The 13,040-nt window shown below is 48.0% G+C and overlaps 4 protein-coding genes across 4 annotated transcripts; 2 read left to right on the top strand and 2 right to left on the bottom strand.

The window, feature by feature from the left end:
* Window positions 1-572: 572 nt before the first annotated feature.
* Window positions 573-3,439, top strand: F5Y00DRAFT_24605 (sodium/hydrogen exchanger). Its single transcript, XM_048009077.1, has 5 exons — window positions 573-912; window positions 976-1,005; window positions 1,093-1,239; window positions 1,300-1,959; window positions 2,015-3,439. The coding sequence occupies exons 1-5, from the start codon at window positions 873-875 to the stop codon at window positions 3,139-3,141; spliced, it is 2,004 nt and encodes a 667-aa protein (XP_047866946.1). The 5' UTR covers window positions 573-872; the 3' UTR covers window positions 3,142-3,439.
* Window positions 3,440-3,770: 331 nt separating this feature from the next.
* Window positions 3,771-7,833, top strand: F5Y00DRAFT_24588 (uncharacterized protein). The gene is made up of 3 exons (XM_048009048.1): window positions 3,771-5,020; window positions 5,073-5,170; window positions 5,220-7,833. Exons 1-3 carry the CDS (start codon window positions 4,081-4,083, stop codon window positions 7,395-7,397), a joined length of 3,216 nt encoding a protein of 1,071 aa, XP_047866945.1. The 5' UTR covers window positions 3,771-4,080; the 3' UTR covers window positions 7,398-7,833.
* A 436-nt stretch (window positions 7,834-8,269) lies between these two features.
* Window positions 8,270-9,262, bottom strand: F5Y00DRAFT_260035 (uncharacterized protein; the record flags this gene model as incomplete). Its single annotated transcript, XM_048010969.1, has 2 exons — window positions 8,270-8,889; window positions 9,004-9,262. The coding sequence occupies 2 exons, from the start codon at window positions 9,260-9,262 to the stop codon at window positions 8,270-8,272; spliced, it is 879 nt and encodes a 292-aa protein (XP_047866944.1).
* A 269-nt stretch (window positions 9,263-9,531) lies between these two features.
* On the bottom strand, window positions 9,532-12,328 carry F5Y00DRAFT_268075 (amino acid permease/ SLC12A domain-containing protein; the record flags this gene model as incomplete). The annotated part of the gene is made up of 8 exons (XM_048012181.1): window positions 12,168-12,328; window positions 12,028-12,098; window positions 11,822-11,949; window positions 11,584-11,765; window positions 11,484-11,525; window positions 10,617-11,431; window positions 10,360-10,474; window positions 9,532-9,593 (listed from the first exon to the last, which is right to left on the bottom strand). Exons 1-8 carry the CDS (start codon window positions 12,322-12,324, stop codon window positions 9,532-9,534), a joined length of 1,572 nt encoding a protein of 523 aa, XP_047866943.1. The 5' UTR covers window positions 12,325-12,328.
* Window positions 12,329-13,040: the final 712 nt, after the last annotated feature.

Here is a 13,040-nt window from a genome sequence, read left to right as displayed (position 1 = left end):
TGTTGGATTAGGTACATACGTTATTCGATTATTAGTCGCAATGACATCAGCCACTTTGCGACGTAATGTAATAGGACTAACCTAGAGTAATATAGTACTGTGGAGAGAGGCTAGACTCTGGCTGGTATAGACTTAAACTTTGTCTGTTTTACATGTATGTACAGTAAGATACCTGTTATATGTACTGTGTATCTATATATACTCTTTTCACCTTCAAATAACAACTTCTCTATTATTCCCAAGAGTGATGTTTAAAGATTAACATCTACGTATATAAAGTACATATATATCCATTGGTGCAAACGGTACCTACATATATGTAGTACGCGTGTTACTTGTGTTTCATTAGCCTATGTACCTAGTAAAATACCTATTTAATACCTACCTAAAGTCTACCTCTCCTTGAAGCTTGTAATGATTTAACTAACCAAGATAAAACCATAAGCGGGGTAGAGACCCAACTGTTCTTATGTGCATACTATTTAATGAGGGGTATCACTATAACGAGACTAAGCCGTAAAGTCCGTTCCGGCCTCAGCTTGCTTTAGGTAGGCATTTACAGGTGGGTCAGACCCTGCAGGCGTATACCTACGTACGCATTTTGCGGCAGTGCGGCGCAATCAGCAATCAGTAGCAGAAGGTGCAAGCTGTCGATTTCAACTTGCATTGATCAAGCGCAGTAAATTGAATTTTGACTTCAATTAGTCCTCACTTCTCATCGCACCGAATCACATCGAATCACATCGCGCCGAGCAAACAAGTCCCTCGACGTTTCATGCGTTCTCACGCCCGATTCTTAGTGCTCGGTTTGGAGCAAGAAATCTATATTCTACTCAAGCATCAACACCCGACTTGACGTCCTTGTCGCAACCATGTTGACAGAAATTGCCGGCTCCATTATGGAGCTTGTTCGTACGCCAACCAATTCTAATTCATCATCATATCTATAACTTACCTAACCATAATGTCTTATAGGACGACAGGACGAAGAGACAGATCCCGATGGTATGATATTATTACCTGATTGTCCAGCTTTCGGCTCGCGGCTCGCGGCTCGAGCCTATATATCGACTTGATCTAACAACTTATCAGAGGCCGACTCGGGGCAGAAGGAAATATTCGCATCATGGGCGCTATTCATATCAATTGTCCTCCTCATAATTGCCTTCTTCACCAGCTATATGCTACAGCAGAAGAAGGTCCAAGCTGTCCACGAAACAGTAATCTCTATCTTTGCTGGTTGGTCACAGAATGGGAAGAACGTCATGACAACAAAAAAAGCTGATATTGGATAAACAGGAATGACCGTAGGATTAATTCTTAGAGTGAGCACTGGCCATTCTATTCGACAGCTCGTCAGCTTCGACTACCAGATCTTCTTCAACTTACTACTGCCGCCCATCATCCTAAACTCCGGGTACGAACTACACCAAGCCAATTTCTTTCGGAACATCGGTACCATCCTGACCTTTGCCTTCGCTGGCACTTTCTTATCTGCCGTAGTAATTGGCTTGCTCTTATGGCTGTATACCCGAATACCACTTGAAGGACTCGAGATGACATTTGTTGATGCCATCTCTGTTGGTGCAACTTTATCTGCCACAGACCCAGTCACTATCTTGGCCATCTTCAATACCTACAAAGTGGACCCAAAACTATATACCGTTATCTTTGGCGAGTCTATCTTGAACGATGCTATTGCGATTGTCATTTTCGAGACTGCGCAGAAGTACAAGAGCGATTCCGCAGGTGCATATGGGTTTTTGAGCTTCCTCGAAGGTGTGGGCATTTTCTTGCTCATCTTCTTTGGTAGCTTGCTTATCGGGGTTCTGGTTGGCGTTGGTACTGCGCTGGCTCTGAAATTTACCTATATCAGGAGGTATCCTCAAATTGAAACTTGTTTGATCGTGCTGATCGCGTATGCAAGCTACTTTTTTTCTCAAGGAGTAAAGATGTCAGGTATGTCTTTGTTCTCGTTTCCTATTTTGATAAGATAGTATCTAATACCTAGTAGGTATCGTATCTTTGCTGTTCTGTGGTATTACTCTCAAGCACTACGCATATTTCAACATGTCACGACGAACACAGCTCAGTACCAAGTACTTCTTCCAAATATTAGCCCAGCTTTCCGAAAATTTCATCTTCATCTATTTAGGATTATCATTATTCACGGACAATGATCTCCAGTTCCAACCGCCCCTGATAATCGTTACTATCGTCGCCGTTTGTGCCGCACGATGGGTAGCCGTTTTCCCGTTGTCTAGGGCTATCAATTGGTTCCACCATTATCGGGCGCGTCGTCAGGGTAAGGAGATCAGCGACGAACTTCCCTATAGTTACCAAGCTATGCTATTCTGGGCCGGCCTACGGGGGGCTGTCGGTGTGGCTCTGGCCGCTTTATTAACCGGGAAAAACTCATACGCGCTGAAGGCTACTGTGCTCGTTGTGGTGGTGCTCACTGTGATCATCTTTGGTGGCACTACGGCACGAATGTTGGAGATATTGGGTATCAGGACGGGCGTTGTCGAAGAGGTCGATAGTGACGACGAATTCGATATCGAAGCTGCGCCATCAGGCTCTTATTATAAACGGTCTGGAACCGGAATCGGGTACAATCCCCGACAGAGAAATGGGTCTGTGCGCCTTAATCGGGTGGATTCTGGGAGACTCCAGCAACCCGCTGGACCAGAACGAGGAAGTTATGTATCAGGGCATCGTTCACCGTCTTTCCCAACATCACGTGCTACTAGTTCGAGCCGTAAGGGGTCTCGCCAAGTTGGTGAGGATGTCGAACGAGCGGATCTCCTGGGCCGTGGCGGTAATGTGACCGACTCGGATCTCGGGAGCGATATTGATACATCAGATCTCCCGCCTCCAGCACGCAAAGCACCGCGAAGCCCTATTCTTACGCCTAGCGGGACGTCAGAAGAGGAAGGTGTATTCTCATACCCGACCTCAGGTCACCGAGAGGCAGCACCCATTTCTACCAGGGCGGCTATTAAACAACTACTTACCGCCCAAGACCCCCAGGCCTTATTTAGACAACTTGATGAGGATTACATCAAGCCTAAACTTCTCCTTGATGGCGGTAACGGAGGCCCAAGCGGTGGGAGAGGAAATGGTAGCGATGATTCTGAATGAGCCGAGTGATAGGCGAATATTTAAAGGAGGCATACCGATCTCCCCGCATGAATGAATTCTGTAATATCTATGTAGACCAGAGTTTCATGGGTATTTCAAGGTCATGGACATGGTGTTTAAGCGTCGCAAACTATTACTGTATAATAATAGGGTGGTTTGTTAGTAGCTTATGCCTGGCGTCGTATCATGGCGTAGCATTGAAATATGTCCCCATCGTCATTATCGATACCTACCTCCTAGGTATTCCGTACCTAAGGTATGCATTTAAGATGATTGATCATGAGGCTGTGAGGTAACAGTGGTTGGCTACCTATGTTGCTAACTCGCTAGCCCTAAATAAGGAATGCTTTACTTGAAGTGGAACCCGTTCTAAACTTAGTCATCCCTGAACCCCTTGGGTAGGATCCGTATCTGCGGATTATGTATGTGATTTATCAAGGCTATTTATCGAGGTTATGCATTTATGTATACGTAGTGTACCTAATGTACAATCTTGTGCTACGTACCCCTTAGACCTTAGGGGATCTAGTGGGGACGATTACGGGGACGTTTACAGGTGGCACAGGCTGTTACGAAACAAGTAGACAAATGGGAAAAGGGACCGACTTTATGTATTAACAACCCCTACAGTTTAGTTCACCACGTCTAATTCACCACGTTTAACCGTGTTGAAGTCTAAATACTAACAACACTAACAACACAAAGCCACCTAGGACATTGTTTCTTAGGTGTGTTTATACAACTAGACTCACTTTTACTACTAATTTTCCGCTTGTCTGTTCAGATATGCGTCCGTTATAGCTGCAAGGCGCATACTCTCTGCCTCGATGCCAGAACCGTGAAGATACCCCCCGACCGTGCCAACCCTTTACCGACTCCCACCTCGTCTGCCAGTCTTCCCCGTCTCCTTTACCATAGATTCTACCTCGAACCGACAGCATGGCTTCGTATAGTAATACAATGCCAATAGCAGCCCCTCGACCTGGTCAGCAGGCCAGTTACGGTGCGCCAATGCAGAACCACGCCCCCATGCCTATACACGGGCCTATACATGGACACTCCGCTCCTGCTGGTACCTTCGCTCCGGGCACCAAGATACAGGTCGGCAATCATAGGGTGGTAATCCAGAAATACCTATCCGAAGGCGGGTTTGCACATGTTTATCTCGTCAAGTTGCCACGCCCCGTCGACGGAACCGATCTGGCTGTGTTGAAGAGGGTTGCTGTGCCGGACAAGGAGACTCTCCGCGGGATGCGGACCGAGGTTGAGACGATGAAGCGGCTTAAGGGGCACGAAACAATTGTTACATATATCGATTCGCACGCGTCTGAAATCAAGGGCGGCAGCGGATATGAAGTATTCCTGCTTATGGAATACTGTAATGGCGGAGGACTGATCGACTTTATGAATACCCGGTTGCAGCACCGTCTTACCGAGCCCGAGATCTTGAATATCTTCTCCGATGTTGCAGAAGGTGTCGCCTGCATGCATTATCTCAAACCTCCTCTACTACACCGAGACTTGAAAGTCGAGAACGTTCTCATCACAGTAAATGGGTCCAAGATGAAGTTTAAGCTGTGCGATTTTGGTTCGGCGGCTCCCCCGAGACCTGCACCTCAGACTGTCGTAGAATGCCGTTTGATAGATGAAGACATTCAAAGGCATACTACATTACAGTACAGAAGTCCAGAGATGATTGACGTATATCGAAAGCAGCCAATAGACGAGAAATCGGATATTTGGGCTCTAGGGGTGCTCCTCTACAAGCTCTGCTACTATACTACGCCATTTGAAGAGCAAGGACAGCTAGCCATTTTGAATGCAAGCTTCAGGTTTCCTAGTTACCCAATATTCTCCGATAGGCTAAAACAATTGATCGGTAAGGTATACAATCCGGTACTGGAATGTCTATACTAAGCAATGTCATAAAGCATCCATGTTACGAGAAGATTTGCGATCTCGACCAAATATTTACCACGTGCTCCGAGAAAGTTGTCGTATGCAGGGGCGTGAAGTGCCTATACATGACGTACGTGTAGAGTTCCTCGGTCTCGCAATATTTATCTAACATATTTCAGATTTATTCCGGACAATCCCAATCAGAGACTAGGAGAGGCGAGAGTCAAGCAACTGCTGGCAAGGAGAGCAGGGGCACGCCGGGTATAGGCGCTGTATATTCCCCTCCACCGCAACCACAGACTCAGGCACTTCCAGATATTACACCCATGAGGCGTGGTAGGCCAACTATTTCCAACCAGTCTGCTCCAATACCAGCGCCTAAACCAAGCCCGTCTCCGGCGAGAATCACAAGTGGTGATCCGTTCGCAGCACTGGACGCTAAAACAGGGCCCGGTACCGAGGCGGACGAACTATCATCTAGGTTCCCGACACTTGACCAATTTGCCCTCCTACATGACCAAGGTTCAAAATTCGACTTTGATAATCCAACATCTCCCGCGGATCCACAGAAGCATATAAGCCAACGCGTCGCCGATCACCTAGCGGACGGAGCGTTTATTAGGCCTCAAGCTACAGTAGGAACAGCTCCGACAGATCAAAGGCAGTCGACAGACCTAAGCCGAGTGAAGTCGGTAACAACTGATTTACGAAAGTCATCGCCACCACCTGGTTCAGTCAACAAGCCCGGTTCCGCGCCTCCCAAACAACCCACGGAGATGAGTCGTGCTTCGGCCATAATATCGAGTAATCCCGAGCTTCAGGCCATTTCTTCCCCTCCGCCGCAAACTCCTCAAGATACCCTAAGCAGGCCATCGATGGTCTCAACTGGAACCATGACTAGCACCCCTCCCCCTGAAAGACAAACCCGAGATTACCCTCCGATCCACCGATTCCCCCCAGCAGACCAGAACCGCCCAGCAAGTTTGCCTATACAGCAGGAACCGATAGGCACTGGTCAAAAGCGGCCGGATCTAAGTTATGCGCTCCGGCCTTCGCCAACCCCTCGTATCGATCCCATTCAACCATCACCAGCGCATGCTCGGCATTCGTCTTCATCTCGTCCATCTCTAGAAAGTGGTCGACCTAGTGCCGAACAGCTCGAACCACTATCCAAGGCATCAGTTACTGGAGGACGTCCTAGGCCTGTCAGTACTTATCTTGAATCCGACATGGATTACCTTCGCGAACGGGAAGCAGCACCAAGGCCACTGCGTTCCCCTAGCTATTCACCAAATCTACTTGGGAACGCTTCATCCCCTAGGCTTGAGCCCCAGGACGAGACAGCGATAGAGTCGAACGTAGACTTTCTCAGGTCGATGGAGGATTCTGATACGAAGAAGAAAGATAAAACCACAAAGCAGCATACAAAGCGCTCGAGCTTGACTTCCTTGTCGGGTACCAAGAACATCTTGGCCGGGAGGTTTGGTGATGCTTTTAAACGGTTTGAGACTACCCCTTCGGGATCAGGTGCACGGACACCATCCCCACTCAAGGACATGGAGCGTCACGATTTGACGCCTATTGCGGGATCGGAGGCAACTGACGGTCGTAGCGACGATGGGCATCTTGGAGAACCCGAGATGACACCGGAAATGCGACGGGAGCTTGAGCTACAAGCTCTTGCTGAAGAAGAACGGCGCGTGGAGGCTGCGGCTGCGGAATACAAGCAACGAATGGCTGCTCGGGATGGTGGAGGACCATCAGGTTCGCTACCCAAGAGCATCGGTGGCGTTTCCCGAGCCGTAAGCATACAAAACCGCGTGCAAAATCTGTTAGACGAGTCGCAGAAGTCTTCGCAGCAGGTTCAGCGCACAGCGTCCGGCTACGGAAAGTTCTCAGACGCAGCTGTGGCTAAGAGTCGTGTAGAGAAACAAGTTCCCGAAGTCCCCCCGAAAAACTTTACCGGCGGACGAGGAGGTATTACACCCCTCAAGCCTGTCCCCGTATCAACTGATACTGCCGCCGCCGCTCGAGGTCGTGTTCAACCCGATCCCGGTTCTCCTGTTAAACCCACTCTGCCGCCCAAACCCACACACCTCAACAAACTCCCCACAGGCAATGCCCGTCCCCGGTCACCGCCAAAAGCAGCGCCGACACGGCCCCCAGGACCCGAGCACCGCAGCTCCGCGGAGCACCTTGCAGGTGTGGGATTACCAGGACGACCCATTCTCGATATGTCCTTCAAAGAGAAGGAGGACTACATCCAGGATTTTGCCAAGAGGTTCCCGAGTTTGAGCTCCATCGAGATGGTCGAGCGCGACTTGGATGCCGAGGCGGAGAATAGGGGGGGGAGGTAGGAGATGATGATGAAGGGGCCACGCCATGTGTAGCAATTAGATATTGAGAAGCTGGGGGGGAAACAAACGTCTTGTCCTATATGTGTACCTACTTACCTACCTTGCTTATTATGTACGATGCACCGGCCCCTCGCGTTACGTTTTGTTGTGTCGGGGTTTTTCTAGCGTTGGAGAGGCGGCATTTACTTTACTTACCTCACTTACTACTAAGTTCAGTGGCAACACCTCAGCAGAGAGACAGATGTAGATGTGGAAAGGCGTTCACAGAAGGGGCAATTGAATACTATCCGCGCGTTTACGGGATATTTAATTAATGAGCGGCGCATGACGCTGTTCTAGGGGCCGAGGCCAAACATTCTGAAATCAACGATGGCATGCTGAGGACTAATTGAAATGTAACTGAGATACAGTTGAATCTCGTATCCCGTCGCGTTATTACGCTTTCCTTTTCGAAAAGGAATGAAAAAGACAACTTGAACGCTTTTGAAATAATCTCGCCAGCCTCATATCGTTGCAGTAGCTGCTGCTGAGGCTAACCCGTCGTAAACTCCAAATCAACGCAAACAATCCTCGAATAATCATGTCCATCGAAAATCAAACTCGTACTGTCCGCTCAATACCGCAAAATATGCCTCAAACGCCAAAATTTCGGAAAGGTTTACTTATCTTGTCCTCCGCCAATCCCAGCCCTTGACAAGAGGTAGAAAGAACCATTAGGCGCATGGACCCTTTAGACGTCTTGCTTAAAGGTTTAATATCCCTCCTTGCTTGTCCAGACGAGTAACGTTAAAGCTTCAGCAAGCTCGTGGTGCCCAGAAGCCTGCATTCCGTCTGATGTTCTTGGCATGAATTGCCATCGTCATATCGAAATCCTAGTTATACTGTTCCAGTTTGACAAGAAGCACAATGTTGATCTTGGGCATCTTATCAAACATATCCCGGTATGCAGGGTCGTTTTCGAACAGGGCTATTGTGTCCTCTTCCGATCGGCCCCTCTGGTAGTATGGTGGTATAGGCAATCGATGCCACCGGTGCCATTCACCAATCCATAGACGTTTTGCGCCATGTACCGTCCAATCCTGAAGCTCGCGTTCTATACCTATTTTATAGGCCTTAAGAAGGTTCATAGCATATTGGTTAGCCCCCTGAAAGGCGCTGAAACTGGCTATCATGCTATCGCATTCACTTTTATTTTGAATGTTGGCAGAGAGTAGGGTGTTGTTGCCAAATAGATTTGCCGCCCTGTCGTTGATGTGGATTGAGTGACAGTGTCGATGAGAGGAGTCATCGCCACAAGGGACGATGTTAATGGTATTGAGTGCAGTTTCGCCACGTACTGTCAGTCTGAATAAACCCAGTAAACACGCACCTAAACCACTATATCCACTAAACGTCATAGGGCCCGGACAGCCTATGAGGAAAATAGACCTGATATGGGGCTTCAATTCTTCATCGATCCACTCCCAGCCATCCCATCCAACTGGTATACTCACTATATGGACTAGAGTTAGTGAGGTCAAGTCACTAATAGTGCATGAAAGCATGAAAATGGAGAACGATATAATATAGCCTAGTACAAAAATTAAAAGTTTCTAGGTTCACTTACCAGTGTCATTTTTCAAATTGAACCATTCGCCTCTACGGATTCGGACGACGTTCTTGCCCTCCTTCGTGAGATATTCATACCGTGACTCCCGACAAGCATGAACGATAGCCGGTATCCGTAATTGTGGCATATAGCCGATTATTTTCCTAGGAATCTCAAGAAGTCGTTGGCCAGGAAAGGTAGCTTCCCAGACCAAAGATCGCAGCTCTGGAGGGAGTAATCCAAACTGGGGAAATGATGCAGGAATGAATTGCGCCATCTTGACAACTACAAAGTATAGGGCCCCCAAGTCCTGTATACGAGACTTATGCTGGTAATGATTAGCCGAGAAGTTTCTATTACGAAGGATTTTATTAGTTATAGTATATAACTATAAGGGGATGGATAGGATAGGAAAGCATGAGAGTATCCGGACTGAAAGACTGCCGCCTGATGGCATACAAAATCACACAACTTTCTAATGATCGTATATACCAAGAGAGTATAGACACCTATGTAAGGGAAATGCGACAACAAAGCAGAGGAAGCTTACCAGATTGGCAACCTCGTGTGTTCGGAATACCCTCGTTCAGAGTTCACACACTCGGCCCCTTTTTGGAAGATGAGGTGTATATTGCCAAATAGTCTGCTTTGAAACGGATATTGAGACAAGGAGCAGTGTAAAGAGAGGTAGTATGTCGCCAATGAATATCCAAATGGGCACAGGTTGATTCAATGCGATGGTTAGGTCGGATCGAAAAGCCTAAGGATATTATGGGCGACGTTATAGAAAATAGAAACTAAAGGAATCTTCCCTTTTCGTGACACTGCACCAAATAAATAATTGGCCCTCGATCTCGAGGAAGGGGCGCGAATAGGCGTCTACATGGATAATGAAAGCAGTCACTACCTTAGGTTTAGTACCTTGAGTAGACAAATACCAAACATTTCGAAGGGAAACTACAAGACGCAAGCAAACGCAATAGACGCGATACCTATCACGGACCTTCCACGGTGTGCCTTGCTACCTAAGATACTAGCAAGAGCTACTCTATCATGGAAAGAAGAGTCACAACCCCGTTTGGAAATAATCTTTAATAGTGCTGGCCTAAACTCTTCTATTACCTATATTTAGTAATTAAATAAAAATGACACAAATAATCAACTAGGGTAGGCCATTATACAATAGGGCATATCAACATTCATGGTACATATACTTCATGCTGAAGCCTTCCACGAATTACCTCGAACCTCATTAGCGAACTCACCAGGACTAATGCCACAACGCTTAAAAGAGGGCTCTAAAGATACGGAAAGGTAAGTTAAGCCATGTCTTTTCCTCCGCAATACTATCCTCCTCCTCCGTCTCTAACGGACGAGCTCCGGCCGCCAGATCGATATCGTTGAGCTTCACCCACATCTGCCGCCAGCTACCTGACCACGTCTTCCAGAACACATATAACAAAATGACGATCGGGGCAGCAAGGTACGTCTTGAAAAAGTTTGCGGCTTCTGGGTGCGAATTAGGTGAAGGCTAGCCGCCGAACGCGTTAATAATAGTATCCCATCAATATCAATAAGGGGAAGGGGAAGGGGGAAAGGGGCTCTATGAACAACGGGGGAGTTCGGCTTACATAAAGAGCGTTATAAAAAGTTGCAATCAGACAGACGATATTAAGAGCCAAGCCGATGACACTGCCCCAGATTCCTAACGGTGGCCTATAGGGGATCTCTCTCAGACTCCGTCCCTGTGCCTTCCAGGCTAACCTGAACCGGATATGGGCGAGGCAACAAGATCCCCATACGAATAAGTACGACAAGCCCGAAAGGGAGAGTAGCCAGTCGAAGACATCTAGCCCATTCGACGCCACACCAATATAACCTAAAAGACCGCATGCAAGTTGTACTATAATACAATATAGAGGTCGGCCGGCTTTATCGATATACGCGAGGAATTGAGGTGCCATGCCCCTTTCGGCCATGGCCTGCATTGTACGGGTCGAGCCGAATGTGCATGAATTAGCGACGCTAATGACCGAAATCGTGATGACCGCGTTAAATATCGACGGCAAGACGGCGATTCCGGCGTCCTGGATGGCTAAGACGAAAGGCGAATAGCTCGAGTTGAAGCCAGTCGCGTTCGCCAGGCGCGTATCGTTTGATGGCAGTATCAATCCGAGGATGAAGAGATTGATGATGTAGAAAAAGGCAATTCGGAAGAAGACTTGCTTAGAAGCCATGGGGATCGCGCGTCGAGGATCGACCGACTCGGCGGCTGCCAGACCGACTAGTTCGGTGCCGCCGAAAGCGAAGGCAGCAACGACGAAAACGCCCGCGAATCCATTAAAGCCGTTCTTGAAAGCCCCTGGGTCATGCCAATATTTTGCGCCAAGATATCCCCTATCACCAACTCCGCCGCAGTTTATTACAATACCCAATATGATAAACCCTAAGATAGAGGTGAGTTGAGATTTATTTGCGTTTCTTCCAGATACACGAACCTGTACAAGCCGCAATTTTGATCATACTAAGGATAAACTCGACTATACTTCGTTAGCCAGCATAACATTAAACCCCTCAATATGCGGTCTTTTATTTTACCTTCACCGTAGCCTCGCACACCGAATATCTGAATCAGAGCCAAGACGACCAGGAACACGGTAACCCAGATGGCTATGTTGAGATCGGGGCGCCAGAATTCGATGGTGATACCGGCGGCGATTAGCTCGAACGGTAGAACCGTAAGCCAAGCGATCGCATAGTCCCATCCCATCGCGAAGCCCCTAGGCGAAACCCCGATTGTCAGTAGAAAGACACAGGCACCAGGCGAAGGACGTACCAAGCCGGGTCGACAAATCTCACAACATAAGTATAGAACGCCCCGTTTACCGGATACATGACTGCTAGCTCTGCGAGAGCTTGCATCGTAAATAGCAACATGACGCCGACGATGAGGTAGCCGATGATCTGGGACAGCCATGAAATTAGTACCTAAGCAGTAACATATTCCGTTACCCTCTAAGAGGTAGGTAAAGGGAAAACTACCAATGCAGCTGGTCCTCCGTTGTATAGAGCACTACCCGATCCGATGAACAAACCAGCTCCGATAGCGCCGCCTATTGGTATCGTCGCATTAGCGAATTATTGCAATCCCTCGAAGATACTACGCTCTGCAAAGCGCTCACCGATTGCTATCATTTGCATATGACGATTCCTCAAATCCGTGCGAAGCTGCCCGCCCTGGTTGACGATTCCGACCTCCTCGTCATGGCCTCTATGCGCGTAGGGATGCGAGCTGATCCTAGCATTATCCGCAACCTCTTTCTCGGTATCCTCTGACATCTTTGCGGATGTTAGCCTTTTCCCCCTTACGGTTTAATCCATTCATTAGTTGGTAGGTAGCACGAGCCTTTCTTGGAATATGAGGAGGGGGGAAGAGGGAAAATCGCGAAAAGTCAGCTAGGCATATCAATTGGCAGCGGGATATCCAGGTTCCCTATATATAAACTGGATGTAGGGATCTACCGGTCTAGACCCTTGTTATAGGACAAGACGGAATCCTGATGGCGCTGAGGGATGAATAGGTAGGCCTAGCCTAGCTGCATTTATCGCTGTCGATAATAATGCGGGAGATGTACGATGTGTAACACGATAAGAAAGCTTGACACTGTTAGCTTTCATTTTTACTACGGTATTACAAGACTACCTAATGATGGAGGGCATCCGATAGCCTTGCTCCCTGTCCATCCATGCTGACGACGCGAGAGATATGGGCCGGCTGAACTGCGTGCTGCCGCTGCTGTGTACCGGCGAAGTTGCATGGCAATGGCACGCGACCAGGTAAAAATGTAAGCAGGCTGCTGTCATACCAGCAGGATCCCAATGTACCTAGAGCTCCTGTCTTCTTTCTACCTACTCTTTATTGTTGATTATAATGTAGTCCTGTTACGATTGGGATGTGCAGTAGGTATTAGCCTTAAGAATCACGTATCTTTCGGCTGGCTACATATACGATGTCGAGAATTGGGCCTGCTTTAGGAGCGCTGCTCTGTCTACAC

This window comes from Daldinia vernicosa, assembly GCF_022497035.1.
Source record: "Daldinia vernicosa strain CBS 139.73 unplaced genomic scaffold F5Y00scaffold_12, whole genome shotgun sequence".
NCBI lineage: Eukaryota > Fungi > Ascomycota > Sordariomycetes > Xylariales > Hypoxylaceae > Daldinia > Daldinia vernicosa.
Note: the sequence above shows the minus strand (reverse complement) of the source record. Positions and strands in the feature narration are given on the sequence as shown.